General features: G+C 35.8%; 1 protein-coding gene across 3 annotated transcripts in view; it reads left to right on the forward strand.

Moving 5' to 3' along the window:
• The window catches only part of LOC149529273 (U-box domain-containing protein 4-like), a 52,734-nt gene extending 40,716 nt beyond the window's left edge, over positions 1–12,018 (forward strand). Inside the window, exons 3-7 of one of the 3 annotated variants that reach the window (XR_016358315.1) lie at positions 8,160–8,276; positions 8,379–10,412; positions 10,538–10,750; positions 11,087–11,156; positions 11,657–12,018. Coding sequence is in view for 1 of the 3 variants with exons in the window: in XM_089807918.1 (XP_089664044.1) it covers positions 8,160–8,276; positions 8,379–10,412; positions 10,538–10,636 (2,250 nt within the window). In the remaining 2 variants the exon portion in view is untranslated. Of the gene's footprint in view, positions 1–8,159; positions 8,277–8,378; positions 10,413–10,537; positions 11,469–11,656 lie in introns of those variants that run through there. The other 2 variants (XR_016358314.1, XM_089807918.1) reach the window with 2 other exon arrangements.
• Positions 12,019–26,867: the final 14,849 nt, after the last annotated feature.

The raw sequence follows: 26,867 nt of genomic DNA on the forward strand, positions 1-26,867 counted from the left end.
AGTTTCATCTCCTCAACCATATCTAGCAAGAGGGGGCCACTCAACTCATCTTCAGTGGGGGCTTTGAACCCCGCACCACAGATGGAAACTGCATCAATCATCCCCTGCCAATAAGGAGTCCTATTACATTTATAAAAACATTTTAATTAGCATATTTCAAATTTTCAACATCAAGTTAAAAGTATAAAATTGAATATAAATTTTAAAACTTAAAACGTAAAACAATCAAATATAAATGAAGTTGAAAACTTGAAGTACTTGGCTGCTATAAATGGAATGTTGCAAAAAAATCAAAACTTGCAAATTGCTCTTACTCCAGCTTCATGTATCTCCCTATTCCAACCCATGCTCTCAAGTGAGGGTTGTGCACCAGGAGTGGTACGCGGTACAAAAAAGTTGTCCAACTTACTAGATTTTTTGACTCTAGGATGAAAGGTAAAGCCAACACTACTAGAAGGGGCAGCAATAGTAGCATCACTAGAAGTGCAAGGAATAGATGTAGAAGAAGCATGAGCAATAGAAGCACTAGGACGATAGGGGGGACGGGAAGAACCTTCTCCAACACAGCCTACTGACTCATAAACATTTGCAGATGAGCGTGGAAGGGAACTAGAACCAATCTGAGCTAACTCTTCTAATTGTTTTCTTTTTAATTCTTTATCTTGTTCATATTTTTCCAAGGCTACATAACAAAAATGTTGAGCTTCAATAGTTGCAGCTCCACAAGGCTCAGTATCATGACCACGTATGCAGCAATATGGTATTTTAATCTATTTATCCCCCCACTATTAATGGTTTTGCAAAATAGACATTTTGTTTGAGTTCTCTTTCTACTCGGAAATTCTATGGTGAACTTCCAACACTCATCTTTTTTGTTGCCTTTACAGAGCATGTGTTTTTTACCTCCAGAAGCCATTATGACTTAATTAAGGAAAAATGTAAAGGTTGCTGCAATAAGACATTTTAGACCAAATATTACCATTTCAGCATTGCATTTTATTAAGATCTAAAGTTATAAAAAAACTCATAAACAAACAAAAAAAATTCATGCAAAAAACCCATAAGCATAGACAAAAAAATCATCAAAATCTAAACAATCAAGTCTTACCTCTTTCAAATGCTTTGGGAAGTGTTGAGAAGAGCTCCTATAAACTCCTTGATGATCTAAATGCAAGCTCCAATGTCACAAATGCAAGCTTTTCTCCTCCTCCTTTCAGCTGGTTGCAAAACAAGAAAACTCTATTTCTCTTCTACCTCTCTCTCTTTTTCTTCTTTTCACTATAGAGTGTTATGGGAGCCTTTTTAGGGTTATATGAGTGAGAAATGTAAAAAAAACATTAAAAAAATTTGTAAAAATTTATATTTTAATAGCTGGATTTAGAGCCTGTTGCGGCTGGGTCAAGATGGCCCGGGTCACGCGAGTCACTCCTCGTGACTCTCCACTCGTGGGTCATGAGTCATTGTGACTCGGCGAGGTCAGCGTAGCTCGCTGACTCGCGTGACTTGCCGCGAGTCATGTTACCCTTGAAGAAAGTAACAATGGCAAGACCAAAGGAGAAGTTGCCGAAGTTTAATGGTGACAGGACGGTAGATCCGATCAGACACTGCAAGACGTGTGAAACAATAAGGATGACAAATGGTGTAACGGACAAGGATGATTGGGTTCGGCAGTTTCCAGCGACCTTGTGGGGTGTAGCAATTGATTGGTTTGTGGATGCGGACCCTCAGAAATTGACTACATTGGCAGACATCAGGAAGGAGTTCATAGTAGAGTTCCGATTGCTAAGGGACGATAACAAAATTGTAGCAGAAATATATAGTACAAAGTAGGGAAAGAATGAAACAATCTGTGCCTATGCAAGATGGCTGAAAGAGTTGGTGGGGAAAGATGGAGAGCCAATCGGCTAACAGATTAAAAAAAACGATGGTTTGTTGAGGGGCTACGACTGGCTCTGAAGAAAAAAATGAAGATTGTACCTCCAACATCGTACGTAGATGCATATAATCAAGCGATGGACCTGGAGAGAGCAAAAAACAAGCAAGAAGAAGAAGCACAAATCGTCGGACTTAGAGGATTCATCGTCCGAAAGTAGTAGCAACGACGAAGAATTAAGCAAGAAAGTTTGAGTGTTGCAGAAGGATATGCAATGGATGATGAAAGAATTTAAAAATTAGGAAAATAATCCCGACTCGATGAAGGGGGAATTGTGGTGTACGAACTATAAGGAGGAAGTCCACATAAAGGGCTCTTGCCCGAAAAAATAATTTTGTGATATCTGCCAGGTTGCGGGACATTCCATAAAGGAATGCCCATTTAATATGAAGTTAAGAGGACATCAACAAGTGTTACTAACGCAAGAAGTGTCTGCTGGAACAAACACGAACAATGATGCAACCTCAGGAGGATATTGCAACAATAACTGGTGCGGAAGGTGTGGTAATAATAATAACAATAATAACAATAATAACAATGGAGGCCAAAGTCGGATATAATACGATGCGAATGGACGGCCAATGATACAGTGCCGTGCGTGCAACCTCTAGGGGCACTTCGCTAGAGATTGTACCACGAAGGAGATGTCGTAGTTGTTATGCAGATGGTGTGGGCCAGGAGACCACGAAGACTCAAAATGCCTGAAGCAAAGGGTAAATTTGTTAAGCATCAAAGCATGTGACGAGAAGATGCTAGCCATTACACGCAACCAAGCTAAGAAGGCAAAGTACCTTGATGCAAAGGAAGAAAAGGAGAGGTTGCAGCAAGCATGAACAAAGTTGGAAAGATAGAGGAAAATAGGAAAGTTGCAAGTAAAAGACACTGTCGATACCTCGAAGAGGAACCTGGCTGAATAAAATATGATAAGGCAGGTAATGCAAATACAAGTCCCTATAAAATTAAATGACCTCCTTTTTACAATGCCTCAGTTGTGGACAGCGGTACTGAACATGACACCATTTCTGAAAGCAATGGAGGAAACAGGAAAGGACAGTAGTGGTACGATAGCAACAGGCCTAATGCTACTGGCACTCACGACAGGAAGGCATCCGACAATAGTTGAGATGGGTATCTTGGGAATAGTACTTAGACACAATCGTGGACAGAGTGTTAGGCGTGAATGTGTTAATAGAAGATATATGGAAAAAGTTTGGCCAACCTACATTGTGGCCACCTACATTTCAGTTACTCATGATGGATCAGCATGGAATCAAACCGTTGGGAACCTTGATGGCCCAATCGGTAACTATTGGAATGCAACCATTTTTATTAGATTTTGTGGTCATTCCACTAAAAAGGAAAGGGTATGACGCTATCCTTGGACAGGGTTGGTTGGTGCAAGCAAAAGTGAAACATGATTGAAAACGAAATACCCTATCCATGGAATGCGGAGGCCGAAGATTTGTAATTGACCTACACACGCAGATGGTAGGTGAGGAGGCAGCGTTGTCAAATTTCGAAGGTGAAGGTGAAGATGACGATGAAGGAAAGAAGAGAATGGAATCGGATGGAGGAGTGTTGAGATTAGGAGGGTCAAATGAGGACGACTTAGACTTGGTGAATGACCCACTCCACTGGCAGATGGAGGATTATGAGTTTTTTTCGAGATGTAACATGTTGGGTGTCGAGGAGGAAAAAGAAGGGAACAAGTTTCCAAAGGAGTATAGCGAAATAAAAGAGGGAGAAGGGTATGTGGATGAGACGCCGGCCCATACGTTTAGTAAGGACAAACCTATAAAGTATGAAGAGACTACTGTGAAAACAATGAACTTGGGAGATGAGGCTAATTCGAAAAATATTCTTGTGGGAGATGATTGGAATCTAGTTTTGAAGGCAACGACATTCAAAATATTTACGGAGTACAAGGATGTCTTCGCCTGGATGTATAAAGATTTAAAAGGAGTGCCATCAAAGTTATGTGTCCACCGGGTACCGTTGATAGAAGGTGCAGTACTCGTACGGAAGCGGCTGTATCGGATAAACAAATTATGCCGCACAAGTCACGAAGGAGATCGATTAGATGTTGGAAGCAGGAATTATTTTTAGAGTGTAGACGAATGAGTGGGTATCACTGATTATGATATCTCTGAAAAAGGACACCACACAGATAAGAATATGCGTAGACTTTCAATGCCTAAATGCCGTGACGATCAAAGATTTGTTTCCAATACCATTCACTGATAGCATCCTGGAAGAAGTTGTGGGGCATGAGATTTATTCATTCATGGATGGGTTCTCAAGGTACAACCAGATATCCATCGCCAAAGAAGACAAATTAAAAACAACATTCATCGTGGAAGATGGAGTATAGGCCTACAACAAGATGCCGTTCAGACTGTGCAATGCCCCAGCAACGTTCTAGAGAATTATCCTACACATTTGATAAAATGTCTATCGGAAACTTTAAAGCATTTTTGGATGATTGGTCAATTTTTAGCGCAAAGGATAAACATATAACAACACTTGGAGAATGCATGGAGAGGTGCAGACAAGTGAGGTTGGCATTGAATCCAAAGAAGTGCAGGTTCATGGTAACCACAAGGGAAGCTGCTAGGAGACATAGTCTGCAAAGCAGGGTTGAAGACGGATCTAGAGAAGGTTCGCGTAATTTTGGAGATGCCACCATTGACGGATGTATTTGAAGTAAAGTCATTTCTCAGACACATTGGATATTACTGGAGATTTATCAAGAACTTTGCAAGGATTTCCTACCCGCTAGACAAACTCACTTGCAAGGGCGAACCTTACAAATAGGAAGTAGAGCAGAATGAAGCTTTTGAGGGATTGAAAACAAGGTTGGCCATGACACCAATTCTAGCCTATCCGAACTGGGATAAGGAATTTCATGTTCATGTAGATGCATTGAATTATGCCATTGGAGCAACACTGGCGCAGACAAGTGACGACAGATTGGAACATCTAGTGTATTTTGCAAGTAGATTATTATCTAAGGCGGAGAAAAACTATAGTATGATAGAGCGAGAGGCACTAGGGATGGTGTACGCAATACAAAAATTTAGACATTATTTGTTGGCGACACCAATTGTATTCTATGTAGATCATCAGGCACTGCTATATCTGGTAAATAAGCTGATTATTCAGGGAAGAATAAGTTGATGGTTATTATTATTGCAGGAGTTCACATTCAAGATTGTGGTGCAGCCAGGGAAAAGTCATGTAAGCTCAAACCACTTGTTAGGATAAAATCTGGAGAGCCACCGAAGGGAGTCAATGATATTTTCTAGACGTGCAGCTATTTCATGTTGTAGTACTACCATCCTGGTACGCATGTATTGGGGAGTATCTATCGACAGGACAATTTCCTAGCGAGATGTCGCCGAATGAGAGAAGGAAACTGGTGCTTAGGAGTCGAACATTTCAGTTGATCAACGGGCTATTGTACAAAATGGAACTCGATCAGATTCTAAGGCGATGCGTTCTAGATGAGGAAATTCCGAAGCTATTGAAGGAAGCACATTAGGGACCAGTAGGAGGACACGTGGGGCCAAACACAACTGCGCGGAAGATACTTTTGGCAGGGTTATGGTGGCCAACCATACACAACGATGCCAGAGAGTGGGTTGTTTCATGCGACACATGTCAGCGAGCTGGAAAACCATTAAAGAGGGACTTCATGCCTTTGAATCATTCGCATGCATAGGAGCTATTTGAAAGATGGGGATTGGACTTTGTCGGACCCTTGAAGGTAAGCAAAACTAGAAGGTGCAGGTACATTGTGGTGGTGACAAAATACCTGACCAAGTGGATGGAGGCATGCGCACTACCGAACAACTTTGCGATGAGCACAACAAGATTTCTCTATGAGCAAATCATCACCAGGTACGGGATTCCACTGCAGTTGACAAGCGACCAGGAAGGACACTTTGTTAATCATGTCATTCGATTGCTCACTACCGAATTCAAAATTTATCATTCACTATCGAGCCCATGCTACTTGAGAGCCAACGGACAAGTAGAAGCCACAAATAAGATCTTGGTCGGGGTGATTTATAAATCTTGTGCAATTGAGGGAGAAGGTTGGGAAGAAAAGCTACCATCGGCATTATGGGCGTACCATACTTCATATAAAGTAACTACCGGACACTCCGTTCTAGCTGATGTATGGATAGGAGGCAGTGGTATCGACAGAGTTCATGGTACCGAGTTTGAGAATAGCAATCGAGAACAAATTGGGCGACATGGAAAGCCTAAGGGAGAGATTGTATAACTTGAATAAATTGGATGAGCGACGACTGCAAGCACAATGGGCCACAGAGGTCACACAAAATAGGCATAAGATATGGCATGACAAGCATTTGAAACTGAATAAATTTCAACCAGAACAGCTAGTTCTAAAGTACAATGGGTGGAACGAGATCAAACTAGGAAAGTTTAAAGTGAAGTGGGTAGGATCGTACAAAATCCACGAAGTCGGTGATAATGGGGCGATTAAATTATGGACACTAGACGAGAAGGAAGTGCCTGATGCAGTGAATGGGTCAAAGTTGAAAATCTATCATGAAAGAAATAATGTGCCCCCGGGGACCTACAACCGAGAGGTAGTATAATAACAAGTATTGGTGTATATATGTAAATAGGTGTAAATAGGTGTAAATAACAATATAGAATTTACCGACAACAATTGCCTAAATCCTTGCAACATTGGGCTTTATTCATCCTCAAATTGAGATCGCCTGTGAAAATGATTGTAGTTTCTGATGATTAGGTCTGGGACTGCTGTGTTTAAATAAACAAGAGATAAATAATTGTGAATTGTGCTTGCTTAGATATTAATGATGCAAGGGTTGCATCCTACGCTGCAATAATTTGGGATTGTTGTCTAGGAGACCTTCGTGTCAAGGCAATTCATTCTCACATCCAAACATGGAAACTACCATTGGTTAACTTTCCATAAATAGGCCAGTAGGTATATGAGCATTTAAGTTGGTCCAAGATTATACGAGTAGTTAAGTTGGTCCAAGATAAGAACCCGAGTTTATTAATATTTATTTAACCTAGGCAAGAGAGGTCGGCACAGAGGACCCGACATTAGCAAATCAATAATTTGATTTATTAACACCATTTCTTTGTTGAGATTTTTATCTTCCAGTACTACTCCTAGATTAGTTAGGCATTGTACCGGTCTTTTCAGGCAGTGACACTCCTCCAGTGGGTCTTAGGGAAGATCTAGGATTTTGAATCGTCCACAGTTATATCCTTCTGTTTCTGATTCTTTTGTACCAAGGAAGGATTCATAGTCCTTACCTTGTGTTTCTTGGTCCTCTGTTTGGTTTTGTTTCTTTTTTGACACTGTTTTGGTGTTTCTGGTGTGGTCGGCTCTTCTGTTTGTATGCTCAGTCCCATACACCTTTCTAGTTTTTTGTTGGACATTAATATTATTATCTTATCTTATCTTATCTTCTTGAAGTTTAGTTATTGTAGCTTTTGGCATCAGATCTTATGATCATACGCTCTCACAAATCTTAGATTTGGACAAATTATTTTGCTTGCGCACATATGGTTTTCACAGTCCACAATTATTTTGCTTGTAGACAAATGGTTTTCACAGTCCATAACTATTTGGTTCACACAATCCTATTTTCAAATCTAAATATCTACACATAGCTATAGTGATTGTTAATAAATTCCAACTTCGTTTTTATTTCTAGAGTTGTGGAGAGGGAGACATGCCAATACAAAGAAATGAATGTAGCTTGTTGAAGCTTGAGAATTCATTATTTTTCAAGTTAATACAATTTCTCTATGATATGATCTGATCTAATACCTATAAAAATCACAAATCCTTTTTAAATTTAATTAAAAAAAATGCTGCATATTTAAAGTGGGATACCGGCCGGGCCTTGGAATTATTGTTTTCAAACATAGATTTTATGGAGAGTTATTGTCAATGCTAGAAGTCAGAAAATGGCTCTTTCACATAGTTATCCCGATGATGTTTCTTGAGGGAGACCTGCAATGCCAATGGAGCCAAGCTTCTTATGTTTCTCTCCAAAATACAGTATTTTTAGTTTTTCCTACTATTTACAGTTGAGATATGAGGAATGAGATCTTCTGATGATGCTTACTTATAAATTTGATTCTTGATTTTTCCTTCAGAAGTGCTTTTGCAAGTAGTTTTTACTGTTTATAATTTTTGGTATCTCAGGTACTTCGCAGCCAGCAGTATATCACTAAATTTCGAAACGTCTCTTTGGATATCTATCATGTCCTGAATTCATTGCCCCTCTCTTCTCTACGTATTCCAGACCAGATACAGCTTCAGGTATTTAATTATCGCATTCTTACTTTTATTTTATAATTCTATATTTACTATCTATGTTGTTCGAGTGCCCAGAGGATGACTTACACATCCATTAAATTGCAGGTTGAAAGTTGTGCTGAGGAATTGTGCAGGCTAAGATATACATGTGAATCTTTAGATGAGCAAACTTTGGAAGAGGTCGAGTCTGTTCTGAGAGATCACAGAGAGGGTCTTAAGATAAGTTGTGAGAAACTACAATGGATTGCAGATAGATTCAATTTGATATCAAATCAGGAAGTATTGAAGGAAGCATCTGCTTTGGAGAAAGAAAAGGAGTATGTTCGCCTTGAAAATGACAAGCAAGAAGAAGAATACATTAACGATGTTATTGGTGTTATCACACAAATATGTGATTACCTAGTTGATGTCAAGCAATGCCAAACAGGTGGAGTAGTGCCAATTCCTGCTGATTTTCGGTGCCCTCTTTCGCTAGAACTGATGTCAGATCCAGTAATTGTAGCGTCTGGGCAAACATATGAGCGAGCTTATATTCAGCAATGGCTTGATCAGGGCATGACAACATGCCCTAAAACACGTCAGACCCTTAGTCATACTAATCTTATTCCCAACTACACTGTAAAGGCGCTGATTGCAAATTGGTGTGAATCAAATAATGTTGTCTTACCTGAACCAGCAAAGCTTCCAGCATGCAGTATGCTTCAAAGCCAAACCTTCCAAATGGCTACTAAAAAGAAGGAATTGGATGATAAGCACTTTTCTTCAACTAGAGATGAAAATGCAGATGGAAACTTGGGAATCTCAAATTCACAGCCTACATTGATGGGTTTTCCATCTACTATAGAAGACCATGTCTCTCAAAAAGAAAACATGGGGTTTATTTCAAGCAATGAAAACCAAGAAGGCTTCAGCACAAAAAGTGGACCACTGAGTGACACTGAACAAGAATCATCGTCGATGAAAGGGACTCTCAGTAGCAACCAAGGCTGTGAACAATGTCCTGAGCAAAGCCGAAAGGTGTCCATTTTGAGTGTTAGTTCAAGTCTGGATGATAGGCAGGAGCTGGCAGTTGGAGGTACTAATGCTTTGGAGGGTCTAAAAGCTCCAAGTGATGGTTCCCAATTTAGCAGTGATATTTCAGAAGAGCTGAAATTAGAAACATCAGTGAAAGGTCCTCAACATAAAGAAAATAGAGATACAGAAGCTTCAAACAGAGTATCTGAGAGACCTGGATTGGGTGGCTTGACTTTATGGAGGCGGCGAATTGAAGATCGGAGCTCCACGCCTACGATAATTTCTTCTATGTCAGATACAAGGGCTGACAGTCCAAACATTGTATTGAAAATTGAAAAATTGGTGGATGATTTAGAGTCAGATATAATTGAAGTACAAAGAGCAGCAGCAGCAGAATTACGTCTCCTTGCTAAGTACAACATGGAAAACAGGATCATAATTGCAAATTGCAGAGCTACTCGGCCTTTGGTTGCACTATTACGTTGTTCTGATATGGAGACCCAAGACAATGCTGTTACTGCATTACTAAATTTATCCATTAACGACAACAATAAGATTGAGATTGTTGCTGCTGGTGCTATTGATCCTCTAATATATGTACTTAAAACAGGAAGCCCTGAGGCAAGAGAGAATGCTGCTGCAACATTATTTAGTCTTTCAGTTATGGAAGAAAACAAAATAATTATTGGTCAATCAGGAGCCATCCCACCTTTGGTGGATCTGCTTAGGGATGGTACACCTCGGGGGAAGAAGGATGCTGCCACTGCTTTATTTAATTTGTCTATATATCATGAGAACAAGGCTCGCATAGTACGGGCTGGGGCAATACAATCTCTTGTTGAATTGATGGACCCTGCTGCTGGAATGGTAGATAAGGCTGTTGCTGTCTTGGCTAATCTTTCAACCATTCCTGAAGGTCGTTTTGCTATTGGTGAGCAGGGAGGCATTCCGGCTCTGGTGGAGGTAGTGGAGCTAGGCTCTCAGAGAGGAAGAGAAAATGCTGCAGCGGCACTTCTGCAACTTTGTACAAATAGCAATAGGTTTCGAGCTTTGGTTTTGCAAGAAGGTGCTATTCCACCTTTGGTTTCTTTGGCACAATCGGGCACCCCACGTGCGAAAGAGAAGGCAAGTCACTACCTATTGGAAGCTATTGTAGACTGTCCTTGTCATGTATAGGTGAATTGATTAAAGAAAAAGTTAAAACCCTCAAAAGTTGTCTAATCTGTTATGTGGTTTGACTTTTTTTATAGGCCCAAGCACTACTTCGCCATTTTAGGGATCAGAGGCATCCTGTTATAGGGAGGGGTGGTCCTGAGAGACAGGTGGATCGACATTTTGATCATTCATAAAGCTTCTATTCATGTTTGAAGCTTTTAAATTGTGATTGCAGCTCGTCTTGCCTTTTGATGGAACCATTCGAACAAAACATTTCTGAGATGTGGCAAATTTCCCCTGCTTGATAGGTCATTCCAATGTTCCTTGATCCTATTTTTGTTTCATTTAGTTCAATTATTTGTGGATTCCTCATAGATGCATCTGTAATCAATTGTAAATTTTTTTTATTTCAGCAAAACAAACAAAAATATTTCTAGGAATCAGTTCCATGTATTTTAAGATTGTTAGAGTTGTAGTTAATTGCATTGACGTCTAGTTGTGGCATCTTTGATGCTGTCGTTTCATTGCTACCATCTAACATGATGCCATGTGAGATTCTGAGTAGAGATGTTATTATTGTAAGAACGAGTGTTTGTAAATATACAGTGTTTATCAAGATCTGATATTGATATTTTTATTTGTAGTTTCAAATCTTCATGTAGGGTTACTCAGATGCCACTCTGTGAGGGCCTCATCTTTTCTTGGGAATGCACTGTAAGCTGCCAGCTTGTATCTGCTAATGTTAAAATGTTTGATATTAATGTTATTCACAATCTCATATATTTGGTGAATGCTTTAGTCACAGCTAAGATTTTTCTAACTTAGGATTATTGCAAAGTCAGTTCATTTGGTTAAATATTGTGTCAAGATTCTGAAGTGGCTCTGGAATCTTGTCATCGATAAAAATGATAAACTTGAATAAGCTGGCACAAGAATTGTTGAACTTCGCATTCAATTATTTGTACTCGTTAATAAAAACTCCAAAGATTTTGAAAATAAATAATATAATGTGAATAATTTTATCAAGAGTTTGTTTACCTGCAATATACCTCTTTATTAGTAATTGGGAATTCAGGTTGTTTTGGCTGTGGTATATGGCAAACACAACATAGGATATTAGCTAATGATTTGGAAAATTATTTATTGTACTCTGGAAGCATGGAATATGAGGCTAGCAATAACTAATTCAATTTCTTTTAATGACTTTATTCAAGCTTTAACACAACTGGAGACGATGTGAGATTGAAGTAAAGCTACCGGGCGAGTTTTGAAAGAGCTCCCAGTGCTATTGTGCACTCGTAATACCTTGCTTTAGATACTAGCAACAATTTTAAATACATACTGGGGGTTCCTTGCACCTGATAATGAGAACTGTGTGCTGCTTTGAAAAGAAATGATAATGATATTTTGGAAGTGCATATATAGGATGTAAAGGCACTTAATTTTTAGCACTTAAGGTATTTACCTTGTCTACATGACTGATAAGTGGTAAATTTGTACTCATGTTTAGACTTTCATATACTTGCTGCAAAACAGAATTTTTTTCTATTGCTCAGAAAAACATTTTTTCTGGAAATTCTGTTGGTAGTTTGCAATGATTTGATGTGTCAATTATCCACATATTTGTAGGCTTTTTTCATATAGATGAGCATGGATTTCAGGATATTGATACAGGCCATACAAATCTTGAAAAGTCATTTTTTTTGGTTAATGTTCTTAGATTACAGGAGTTTATCTCCAAAAGAATATGTCGTTGGAGATCTGTTTATCTGCAATAGTTCTTTCAATTCTTTCATATTAAATTTGTTGTAATTTTGGTTTGTGTTATCTGGCTAACATCACAGAATATTGTCTGATTCTTCGAAAAACCATTTACCCAACACCTGATGCCTGGAATAAAAATCCACAGATCAAATTAGAAGTTTTGTGATTTCCTTTCATGTGACTACAGAGGAACAAGTCTTAAAGCTTCTTGCCATTTTTAAAAGAGGGATCAGTAAAGTTAATGTGGAAGTCATAATATCATGCTTGAGCTACAGGTATCAATTCAATGAAATAGCTAGGAAACCTTAATCTCTGGAGATAATAGGCTAGACGTCTGGATGATCTTATTTCAATCACGTTAATTTATTGTAAAAGCTTGTTTCATTTAAGATGTGTAGCATGTTGGGAAGAATTTATTAATAATTACAGTGCAGAGCCCCTTTATGTGCAGTTTAAATTACATCTTTAGAGATCATGCTAGAATTGTTTGTTTTAGCAAGCGAAATGAAGATGATTAAATTTTACTATGTGCACTTGAGTTTGGTGATTCAATTTTACAGTATCCCTGTAAATGAAAATAGCATTCAAACGTAAATAGCTTTGTTGTCTGATAGGTCTTATGCACTTTCATTGTTCCACAGAAGGTAAAAATGTCTTTTTTGAACATGCAAAGTCTAGTCTTTCTATAGTCAATTTAGAAATGAATATCAAGCACATGCATGGGTTCGGCTTTTGAGTTTCAGAACTTTTATATACCGTGGTATATGTCTTTCTGTTTGACACAAATGCCTTAATTAGTCTTTCAAAAGCTATATGCAGGAGTTCAATCTTTGGTGGAAAGGAGAATGTATGGTAAGTTCAAAAGAAAAATTGTTATGAATGACAAGCAATCAAAATATCAAGAGTAGCTTGACCCAGAAATCTAGGCATGAATATACATAGCAGATTAATCCTTTTCATGACAGTGCATTGCTAAACCATTGTAACAAATTCATGTGGTGGAAAGTACAGTTGTGGTACAAAACTGAAGGGTTGACATTGCCTTGTATGTTCCACGATGGGGACTCAGACACAACTTTAGTTTGTTATTTTATTGGTAGTTTTACCATATTGTAACATTTGCGTAACACACTTGATTCTGTCTAAAATGAAAATTTGTTGTTAGTTTACCTGGTTTTGGACTGTACGTATTATATAGTTCCATTGGAAGAATGATGACAATACGAAATTGTTGCACAACGTTGGGGATAGAATAGTGCTAAATCTTATGTTCATTTTCAGATTTTGTGGTGACATATGGTACATTTTGGGAGCATAACGCAATGCTTTTCTGTGCGATTGGCATCTTCTGCTTGTGGGATGTCTTTGACATTAGATGCTATGGTCTTTCTCAATACCTAGGGCTTGTATGTGGCTTCAATTTTTGGGATATTTCACACTCAGATTGAATGTGGTGCTTATTTGATTCAAACGTTTGTGCATTCAAGCTTGAACGTGTCTCATTGAATTTGAACTTGACTCCACTATGATAGCCTTGATGATTTGCTACTCGAGCTGATCCAAGTTGATGAACATAATGCAATGGTTTTACTTTAAAGCAATTTAGATATTGTTTTTGGAATTAGAAGCTATAAAAAGATTACACGGGTAGAATTATGCTGCTGTTATTTAATAATTTGAGAAACAATGAGATTGATAACACGTGGGAACTACATGAATAACTATGACAAAATGATTAAGAGGTGCCATATTCTATGTTATTAAAATATATGTTGCAGACAATGTGGAAATATATAGAACAATATCATCTTATATATAATATTGCAAATTTCGGTTTGGACATTACTCTAAGCATTGTATGATTCTTCCAATTTTTCTTTGGTGGTTGAATAGTTTTCTTGGTGATGCATACAAAAACTATGTTATGCGTTTCTCTTTTTCAAGCTCTTGTTGCATGCACATGAAACATAACGTATAGTTGCATGCACATGAAACTTAACCTATAGTTGGAAGACATGAATGTTTCATTGACTACATTATATTGATGAATCGATATTAAATTATTTGTGTACCATTTACTTGGTTGTTACCTTGGTCTATGCTGTGCAACATATTTTGGCAAGACGAGAATGTCTCATTGACTACATATTGTTGATGAATCAATATAAAATGTTTCTGTACCATTTAATTGGCTTTGTTTCCTTGGCATGTGCTACACTTGGGTTGTGGAGACATCCCGAAATAAGTGCTGCGCTCGAGTGTATGGATGCCTGTCTTTATAGATTGATCAAATACATCTTTGCTCAGATGCTCAATGATCTTTGAAGATCTCAATATAAATGATTGAGTTAATATGCCCCTTAGCTATGGGTTTTGTCCGCTCATGGTGGGGAAGATGAAAACTATGCATGGAAATTTCAACAATATATATCTTTTATCAGTGGAAACAATGACTCAGTAATCTTGTATTTCTTGAGTCACGTATTCTACAAATTCTTTTAATACTGTTTTTTATCTTCCTTATTTTCTAGAGAAACTTTTGGATGTAATAGTTGGTTTCCTTTATTTTACAATTCGTTCACATTAAACTCTTTAATACTGATTAAATAAATCTATCAATAAAGCTTCGTAGTTGTTAATGTATAGATTAGTTGAACATAAATTATGAAGATTTATTAATAATTCTTGTGTTGATATTTATGTCATTCTTTTATGTTAAGGATATATATATATATATATATATATATATATATATATATATATATATATATATGTATATGAATAAATTAATGAAGTTCTTTCCTATGTTATTCATTGTCTTATTAAACCGTATTCATATTCCTCCCGTCAATATTGGAAAGGTTATCGAGGGTGACTATTGAGTCGCACCCAATGGTCGTGACTCAAGTATGAGTCACGCCTATCGGTCGTGACTCATGGTCAACCCTCCCATCTATTAATACACTCTCTACTGATTATTAGACACAACAAACACATGTTATTGTGTCTTCAAATGCATATCAACATTGATAACTTAAACATATTTCTACATTCTCTGATCATCATATATTCATATAATCAGATTCTTATCTTGGAGAGCAAATCGGAATAGTATTACACATAGTCTGATACACTAGCATGGTATCCGAGCAGGTTTAAAGAAGCGATCTAAAACCAAACTTTATTCAAATATTATTCTAAAATGGTGAACGACATGAGGCTAGAAGATAGATTAGAAGGTGATTAAGATTTTGCAGGTTGGAAACTATGACTAAAACTCATACTAAAAGAACATGGCCTAAATAAGTTAATTGAAAATTTTGACCCACCAACCAAAGGAAATGATGAACTGAAAAAATTAGAGAATGACAACAATAAAGCCATGAAGCTCATTGTGGATGGTGTGAAAACTCATCTACTTCTTGTAATCTCAGAAATAGACATTGCACATGAGATGTACAGTGCTCTTGGAAATATGTTTGAGATAAATAATGTTGTTCGGACTATCACATTAAGGGACAAAGTGTCAAATATTAAAATGAATAAGGGAGAGAATTTTTTCATATTTATAAGAATAATTGAACTTCGAAATCAACTCTCTTCAATAGGACACATTTGTGATGGAAAGGAGTTAACAATAATGGTTCTAAAAGGCCTTCCATCATCATGGGATACATTCAGACAAGGGGTATGCTCTCGTTCTAAACTTCCTAAATTTGAAAGGCTTAAAGTTGACTGCATACAAGAAGAGTGTTTGCAAGTAGCTTGAGGCCAAAATGTCTCCTCAAAAGAAGATTTACAAGTTCTCTCTACTCAAGTAAATAGAAAAAAAAAAATTCAAAGGGAAGAGAAAGCAACCCGACTTCTCCAAAATGCAATGTTTTACATGTGATAAAATTGGGTGTCCAACATTTAGATGTCTTGATAGAATTAAGCAAAAACTTCATTTGCAACCATTCAAAACTCAAATGGAAATTTTGAACGTAATGCTTTCTATTCAGCTCTCTCCAGTGAAGCATCAACCAGAGCAAGTACTTGGGTAATTGATAGTGGAGCCTCTCGACATATTACAAGTTTTAAAGAACAGTTGGACTCTATCAAGGAATACAATGTTGATGAATTAACTATTGGAGATGATACAAGCTATCTCATAATGGGAATAGGGACATGCACTATTCATCTGAAATCAGAGAAAACAATTGAACTTACTAAGGTATTATATGTACCTGGTATTAAAGAAAACTCGCTTTCCATCTCTACTCTTGAAGATGAAAGATTTATAGTTACATTTATGGAAGGAAAGGTCTTAGCTTGGCCTAAGAATTCTAACATAAAAAATGCATACAAAATTAGCTCTAGACATGGATGTCTTTATCAAATAAACTCACACTCATTCAACTCTACTTCATGATTCTGTCAATGAAAATGAAATCTGGCACAGGAGACTAGGTCATCTTCATTTTTGAGGATTACCTTCTCTAGGGAAAATGGTAATGGGTCTACCTAAACTTCATTCGTATAGTGAAGGAACCTGTAAAGGTTGTGCTCTGGGGAAGAATATTAAAACTACATTTCTAAATAGCCAAAGCAAATTTAGAGAAGTTCTAGAACTTATTCACTCAGATTTATGTGGTCCTATGCTGGTTCCTTCACTAGGGGGTTTCCTATACTATATCATATTTGTGGATGATTTCTCTATGAAGACTTGGATCTATTTTCTTAAAAGTAAAGAGTGAAGAAATCTTGACAAAATTTAAGGAGTATAAAGCCTTTGTAGAAAATCTATTTGGAAAGAAAATAAAAGTTTTGAGAACAAACAATGGTAAAGAGTACATATCTGAGATCTTTATAAATTATTGTAAAACTGTTGGGATCAAGAGGGAGTTAAAACTGTTGGGATCAAGAGGGAGTGTTCTGTTCCCTATAATCCTCAACAAAACATAATAGTTGAGAGAAAGAATAGAACTATAGTTGAAGCTGCTAAAGCAATGCTTCATGATCAAAATCTTGAAACTTTTCTTTGGGGGGAAGCCTCAAATACTACCGTTTTCCTTCAAAATAGATGTCCACAGTCTCATCTTGAATACAAGACCCCTGAAGAGGCATTTTTTGAGAAGAAACTTGATCTTAAATACCTAAGTATTTTTGGTTGCCCTGTATATGTGCACATTCCTAAGGAGAAGAGAACAAAACTAGATTCCTCAGGAAAGAAGGGAATCTTTGTAGGATACAGTGAAACTTCCAAAGCTTATCGTATCTATATCCCTGGACAAAGAAATATTGAACTAAGTCGAGACATAATATTTGATGAAGATTTGGCTTTGAAAATATCTCAGAATGAAACTAAATCAAATTAAGAGGAAACACTAGAAGAACAGAACTCTGATAATGAGAGGGAGTTTCTAATGAAGATAACTCTATTGAACTTATGGACATTACTCACACTTCTGAGGAAAAGAAAAGACCACTATGGGCCAAAAAGCTAATTGAAGAGAACAATTTCATTCCCTCAAATTTCATGAGGGAAAGAAGACGTCCTAACATATACTCTAGTTACATTGTATTAATGAGTGAAATCTCCAAATCTGAACCATTAGATGTAAAAGAAGCAATTAAAGATCAAAATTGGAAAGATGCCATGACGATAGAATATAATTTCATACTTAAAAATGATGTTTGGGAAATTGTTCCTATACCCAAAAATAAATTGTCTTCTCAACATGGCTATTTAAAATTAAACATGCTGCTGATGGAAGTATCGACAAGTACAAAACAAGGTTTGTAGCAAGAGGATTTTTTGAAAAAGAAGAAATACACTATGAGGAAACTTTTGCTCTAGTAGCCAGATATACCTCCATCAAAATTATTTTAGCCATTACTACATCCAAGTGATGGAAAATTCATCAAATGGATGTAAAGACTGCAATTTTGAATGACATTATAGAAGAGGAAGTTTATCTTGAACAACCTGAAGGACCTGAAGTAGACAATAAACAATCTCATGTATGCAAATTAAAAAAGTTTTTATATGGATTGAGACAAGTTCCTTGATCTTGGTATGAACAGATAGATCATCACCTAACTAAACTTGGTTTCTCTAAAAACATTGCAGATCCTAATTTATATTACAAGGTAATATAGGGGGATATGTTAATTATGGTTTTATATGTTGATGATCTTTTGATTATAAGAGAAGATCCTCTTATTGACAAATGTAAATAAGATCTTATATCTGAATTTGAAATGAAGGACTTAGGAAAATTGCACTATTTCTTGGGACTAGAAGTATGACATCATTCAAATGGAATCTTCTTAAATCAAGGGAAGTATACCCTACACCTACTCAAAAGATTTGGCATGTTGGACAACAAGGCAATGAAGACTTCCATGGAAACAAATTTCAAGAAACTAAAAGAAGCAACAAAAGATTCTGAGAATGTTGATCCTACTTTATATCGACAGATAATTGGTTCTTTAATGTATTTGGTAAACAGAAGACCTGACATCTATTATGTTGTAAATGTTCTTTGTCAGTTCATGTATGAACCTAAACAAGCTCATTTAGTAATAGTGAAACACATTCTTAGGTATCTCAGTGGTACAATTGGATATGGTCTCAAGTACACTAAAACTGAACTAAATCTAAGCGGATATACATATTTTGACTAGGTAAGAAATTCAGAGAATTGTAAAGCACTTCAAGATGTTGTTTTTCCTTGGGTTCAACAATGGAATCTTGGTTTAGTTGGAAGCAGTCTTTAGTAGCGCAAAGTTCTACAGAAGCTAAGTACATAGCTGCATCTATGGGAGCAAGAGAAGCTGTATGGTTGAGAAAGCTTCTATTTGGATTATTTGGAAAGTTGCTTCCACTTACTACTATTTATTGTGATAACCCGAGTTGCATTAAACTATCTCTTAATCCAGTGTTTCATAACAAATCAAAACACATTAAGATACCATACCACTATGTTTGAGATGTGGTTGAGAAGGATATAATCAAGTTGAAATACATTAGTACAGAGGATCAAATTGCAGACACTCTTACCAAACCACTTGCTAAGACAAAGGTGGAACATTTTTGTAAAGAACTTGGTATGATTGTAAAATCTGAGAAAATGTCTCAGAAAAATTGATTATTGTACATTACATATATTATATAAATTTACGAAACCTGTGTTAATCATTAAGAAGTGATGACTTCAAAATGATTTCACTTGTATTGGGAGAAGTTGTTGTAAAGTGACATCCTTACAATATCTTGTAGCTCATTTCATTTTGTGTAATTGTTTCATGTAAAAGCTTTATTTTATAAATCAACAACTAGGTGTTAGATATCATTAAAATTAATTATCTACAAGTTGCTTGTTTAGATATATTTTCAGTACTTGGTGAATATCTTGCACTAATATTTTGATAGGCTAATACGACACTGAGTACTTGGTAAACATCATTCAATTGATGTTTTGATAGGTCATTACTCCAGAGTGCTTGGTGAATATCATGTGATTGATAGTCTAATAGGCCAACACTCATTTTACATAATGTCAAATATAAGTTGATGAATATCCTATCATTGATGAATCAACACTTATTTGACATTGTATAAAGAAGTCTTCTGATCAAAGACTTCCTCTGCGTGTTTATACTACTAATCTAAGAGAGAATGTTAATGTTTAGATTAGTTGAACATAAATTATGAAGATTTAATAATAACTTTTGTGTTCATATTTATGTTATTCTTATATGTTTAGGATATTTACACACACACACACACACACACACACACACACACACACACACACACACACACACACACACACACACACATTACAAAATGTATATGAATAAATTAATGAAGTTCTTTCCTATGATATTAACCATCTTATTAAACTATGTTCATATTCCTCCCGTTGATATTGGAAAGGTTATCAAGGGTGACTATTGAGTCACGCCTGATAAACGTGACTCAAGTATGAGTCACGCCTATCAGTCATGACTCATGGTCAACCCTCCCATCTATTAATACACTATCTCTGCTGATTATTAGACACAATGAACACATATATTATTCAGTCTTCCAGTGCATATCAACATTGATAACTTAAACATATTTTTGCATTCTCTGATCATCATACAGTCATATGATCAGATTCTTATCTTGAAGAACAAATCAGAATAGTATTACACATACAGTCTGATACACTAATAGTAGTCTTGTATATATCCATAAATATGTACACATTCCCATCTTGTGTATAGGTAGACAAAATAAAATGAGATATCATTCACATATTCAGTAGATGTAGACAAAATAATGTGAGATAGATAATTTCTATTTGCTGATACTTTTGATTCATATGGTTGACCTTTTGAGTAAGATATTCAACTTTAACATTTACACCGATTCTTTAAAATTATTATTCATAAATATTTTGTTGGACATTCAGTTTTAATTAGTAAAAACTTGTTAATTATACATGTAAATAAAATCGTGGTAATTATCTGATCCAAGTCATAAAGAATGTCAAGTTGGTCATGGCCAACCTTAATTGTTATATAAGAGGTTTTTCTCTTCTTTCTAGAATGCCCATTGTAGAATAGGACCACCCTGCATCAGGACACCTCCAACTATTTACCGACTACCTATAGAATGGTAAGGCTGCCATACTATGTCCCCCACCTTTTAGAATAGTAGAGATCTACCACCTCTGCATTACTACCTCCCTCCCCTATGCCCCCAACTTAATATAATTCGTGGAGGTCCCTATTATTTTATTAGCAATTCTAGACCTTTTATAGTTGGAGGCCTCTACTATATTATTGGCCCTTCATTTTCCTGTACTCTCAAACATTTGATAAAGTTTAAGTTCTCTTAAACATTTGATAAAAACATAGTTCTTTCAAAAGACAATTGTTTAACATCACTTTTTTTCCAATGAAAATGATATTGTTACCAAGAAATTTGAAGGAAACAGGGAATATGTTCCCAAAGAATTTTTATTGTTGAAGTCAGAGGACCCCAGACTTAGTCCTATGGGAGTGATAACCAAAATAGTCAAGATAATATTTTAATAATTAATTCAAAAGAAATTGTACAACTGTACAAGCACATAAGACCCACAATCAAATATATTTATATTCCATATCAATATATCAAAGAACATTCCTTATATCTTTAATTTTTTCCAGGTTCCTTATTATCTCGTCTTCTATCTATTCCTTTCTTCACATTTTCTATCTCAATGGATTTGATTCCTATACTTCATATCTTTGGATAAGGGTGCAACCTTCAAATATCCCTAGCTAACATCCTTTCTTCGTATTTATTTATTCTGGTACTTTGTTTCCGGATTACACCCTTGTATCTTCAGACCAATGTCTGTATCCTGTTTTTCGATCAACATCATCCCTTCAATTAATATTTGACTTGTCCTCAAGTCAACTATTTTATGTTAAAATGTCCTTTTAGATTACCTACACGGTCTAAAACAGATCATTAATTTCTTGGTTTTCTTCAACTGGTAGATGAGGACGTGTATGTTTGATAGTTGATTCTTTGCACTTGTAAGTAATCCAGTATTTCGCATATTCCAGACGAAGGTCTGTGAATTATTTATCGTTTCGGTTATGTGGCCCAATCATAGACTAACAAATTCCCTTAGCTACAAGATTTCTTCTTTGCTTTCTCTAGTTGATCCTAGCGCTGTTGGCATTGGTGAAGCATATTTTCTATGTTCACTCTTTCAGCAGCATTCAAATCTTTCATGACATCATATCATTCCAAATTTTATGATATACTCACCTCCAAATGCTCCATTTATATCTTGAGAGATTTTAGCAAGCTGGGCCATTGGAGGTAGTACTTATACAACTCACCATTAGTGATCGTGTACGGTTGGTCGAATTATAACCAGCAGACTTATGCTTTTCTTTAGAAAAGTCCACAAAGCCTTTGAAGATACAAATGTCTCCTCCACTATTGTTGAACATACTTGGACGTACAGAGGGGGGGTGGGGGGAGTGGGCTGGTGTGGTGGGGAGGAGTGAGGGTAGGTCAATTATCATCAACCAAAACAAACTTCCACAATTTAATAATAACCACATAAAATAAAATAAGTAATGAACAAATTTTACATGTGGAGAATTAAAATTGATAAAAAAAATGATAAAGAGGATAATTCATTGACGTATATACCAGATTATAATATATGGTAGGACTTAAGTATTTGGAATTAGTAATGAAATGCTAACTACTAATACCACAATGAAATCAAATAGGATCTCGCTACTTTCGACTTGTAAATGAAGGTTCACTGCAAAACTAACAAGATAAAAAAAACACTTAACTCGAGATTATCTTAGGAACATAAAACTCTTCACAAGGTTAAACTTAGCAACACATGGTTACTGCCTTTTCTGCATTGTTAGTATCACTGAACTCTATTCTACTATTGCCAATCTTTACTAGTTTACATTATATTCACTAACTTTACTTTTTACATTTTGCCAAAGCACAAACTATACTTTTATACAAGATAGTTCATTGGAGATTACAATAAGGTTAGCCATGCTAAAGGGACATTACAAATTACAAGCCGATCAAGGCAATGCAAAAATGAAATAAGGTTTTATCTCATAAGCATCCAAACTAAAACATAGAGTGGACCCAAATAGATAAGAAATACACATTAAGTACACATATCACACATAACATGAACTCATATGGATAAGAGAGAACCATTAAATGCAATACTCCAAAACTAAATCAAGAAGCATGATCCATTGAGTGTGTGTGTGTGTGTGTGTGTGTGTGAGAGAGAGAGAGAGAGAGAGAGAGAGAGAGAGAGAGAGAGAGAGAGAGAGAGAGAGAGAGAGAGAGAGAGTAATATTAAATGCATAGAGACACATTGGCCAAAGAACCACTTGACTTGGAAATTAAATCCAAACCTCTATGCATCACAATTAGATCTATACACCATGTTAGACTGTAGCACATGCCAACAATCCACGTCAAAAGTTATCACAACATATCTTCAAATCATAACCATTATTGAATAGAATTGCAACATTGGATAATACAATTTCTACCACACCCAAAAAAAATTCTAGAGCACAAAAAAATGCCACAACAAAGACCAAAAATTGAATCCATCTTCATAAGTATCAACACACCTTCAAGCCTAATTTCCAAACCAAAAACCTTCTAGAAAGTATGCAATGAAGCATTGTTAATTGCAACTAAAAAATTGTATTTCTATGCTTACTAAACCACAAATAATTGGACCATATAGGCTTTCATATATAAGAGTAAAACACCAAAGCATTACACACAAGAAAGCCTAATACATAACCATCTTCCATTGTTCTGATTGTCTCCAACCATATTGTAGCACTATTTCGAATATATAATATATTGTAGCATTGAATACATACAATGTGTCTTCCATTGTTTGAAAGGTTCATCACAAAAACTTGGTACTCTAAGAATAACATGGATTACAAGAATAAAAAACTTATTGACCACAATATTTGAATGACCACAAAGACCTACTGAACACAATGTCTAACATCAATGACAATAGACAAAACCATATATATATTTCCAATAATATTTTCCTTTTTCATTGATGAGAAACAACCACCAATGACAATGAATCTCAACTCTCCATTTTCCTTCTCTTCACAATTCCCCCCACCCTCTCTTGCCCTTTGCCCTCAAGGAAAAAGGTCAAGAAAATTTTTGACTGCACAATTTTAATAATCAAGAACCAACATCAAGCAAAAATAAAAACAAGATAGACGCTTCCCTTAGGCATATCCACCAACCTGATGCACTAAGTTAGACCCCCCCCCCCCCCCCCCCCCCCACCCCCCCCTCGGCCTTTGCCATCAAGGAAAAATGTCAGGAATATTCTTACGACTACACAATTTTGATAATCAAGAACCAACATCAATCCAAAATAAAAATAAGATAGAAGCTCCCCATGGAAATATCCACCAACTTGATGCACTAGATAAGACAAAAGAGGGACAACAACACCAACTGCTTAGTGAAGAAACTTGAAGGAATTTTGATTAGATAATGAAACATATCTCCAACAAGCTTTAGCCTAGTAGATATATTTTCATTTGACCTGTAAACATTATCTAAAGAGCTATGAAAAAGTAATTCGTCTCAACAATAGCAACTAGAGCATTAACATATTTTGTTTAATTTATTCATTGTCTCTAAAATTTATCTTTATTGTATGTCAACTCTTATTGTCCCACAAACTTATCCTATCAATAGAACTACAATTTATAGCACTGTTATCCAAGTCATTCAAGTGTATCTCACTAAAACCTTAAGTTTCAAATTTACAAACAAGTACATATAAAACCCAAACAAGAAATGTATAACCATAAAAATATGTAGGAATGTTAATTCCCGATTCCATAGATCTAGTGCAACTTATTTCAAACAAATTTGAAAAGTAACTCAAAAGTCATGAGATGCCTTACCTTTTACAATATGGAAAATACGGAAATGAAGAGAAGAAAATAAAATTGCAATTAGAATGAAAATAATTCTATAAGAAGCTAAGAAATGACAACATGAAAGTAGCGACTACTGCCCACAAAAGTCCAATAAGATGATGACACATAACAAACAAGAGACTAATTTTCCCCACATAATTTCATAGAAAATCCCCAAAATTCACCAAAAAAAGAATGAGGAACAAACTCCTTTTTCTCTCCAATAAAAAATCAAAATTTTAGAAGGAGTTTTAATAACTAGATATTAAAGACTTTCCAAATTAAATTAAATCAATTCCAATTAAATGAAGTTCACTATGACAACTTGGTGATAAAATTAAATCCCCAAATAATTAAAAAGTCATTTAATTCTACCTCAACTCTAACAATTAACTATGGGAACTCTAAATACATAAGCACATAAATGGTCCACAACTGCATATAAAATTTGGATTTACCATCACATACTAGAGGGACAATAATCACAGACACATTGCCCCTACAAAGATGAATGAACTTACTAATGAATGACATGTGAAATCACCTTCTATGCCACTACCATGGATAAAGACACTCAATTCTTGCAACATAGGTATAATGATGTTTGGTACAAGTTTAATGAAACACAAAAACATAAGATGGAACTGCTCATAGCATAAATAGTTGAAGCACATGTAATAATAATAACATGGAATACAAGAATAAAAAACTTATTGACCACAATATTTGAACGACCACAAAGACCTACTGAACACAATGTCTAACATCAATGACAACGGACAACTACACACACACACACACACACACACACACACACACACACACACACACACACACACACACACACACACACACACACACACACACACACACACACACACACACACACACACCTTTTTCATTGATGGGAAACAACCACCAATGATAATCAATCTGAACTCTCCATTTTCCTTCTCTTCACAATGCTAGCCACCCTCTCCCACCCTTTGCCATCAAGGAAAAAGACCATGAACATTTTTACGACTGCAAAATTTTGATAATCAAGAACCAACATCAAGCAAAAATAAAAACAAGATAGACACTCCTCTTGGACATATCCACCAACTTGATGCATTAAGTTATAGACCACCCCACACAACCCCCCGACCTTTGCCATCAAGGAAAAAAGGTTAGGAATATTTTTACGATTGCACAATTTTGATAATCAAGAACCAACATCAATCCAAAATAAAAATAAGATAGAAGCTCCCCTTGGAAAACCAACATCAATCCAAAATGAAAATAAGATAGAACCCCCCCTTGAAAATATCCACCAACTTGATGCACGAAGACGAAAGAGGGACAACAACACCACTTAGTGAAGAAACGTGAAGGAATTTTGATTAGATAATGAAACATATCTCCAACAAGATTTAGCCTAGTACATATATTTTCATTCGACCTCTAAACATTATCTAAAGAGCTATGACAAACAATATTCTTCTCAACAATAGCAACTAGAGCATTAAAATCTTTTGTTTGATTTATTCATTGTCTCTAAACTTTGTCTTTATTGTATGATAACTCTTATTGTCCCACAAACTTATCCTATCAAGAGAACTACAATTTATAGCAATGTTATCCAAGTCATTCAAGTGTATCTCACTAAAACCTTAAGTTTCAAATTTACAAATAAGTATATATAAAATCTCGAACAAGAAATGCATAACCATAAAAATATGTAAGAATGTTAATTCTCGATCCACAAATCTAGTGCAACTTATTTCAAACGAATTTAAAAAGTAACTCAAAAGCCACGAGATGCATTACTTTTTACAATATGAAAAATACAAAAATGAAGAGAAGAAAATAAATTTTCCATGAGAATGCAAATGACTATAAGAAGCTAAGAAATGGCAACATGAAACCAACGAGCTACTGCCCACAAAAATCCAACAAGGGGATGACACCTAACAAGAAAGAGACTAATTTTCCCCACATAATTTCATAGAAAAGCCCCAAAACTCTACAAAGAAAGAATGAGGAACAAATTCCTTTTTCCCTTCAATATAAAATCAAAATTTCAAAGGACTTTAAATAACTAAAATATTAAAGACTTTCCAAATTAAATTAAATTGATTCCAATTAAACCGAGTTCACTATGAC

The sequence above is a fragment of the Cupressus sempervirens genome, chromosome 11 (genome assembly GCF_028749045.1).
Source record: "Cupressus sempervirens isolate cs-2001-9-10 chromosome 11, ASM2874904v1, whole genome shotgun sequence".
Lineage (NCBI taxonomy): Eukaryota > Viridiplantae > Streptophyta > Pinopsida > Cupressales > Cupressaceae > Cupressus > Cupressus sempervirens.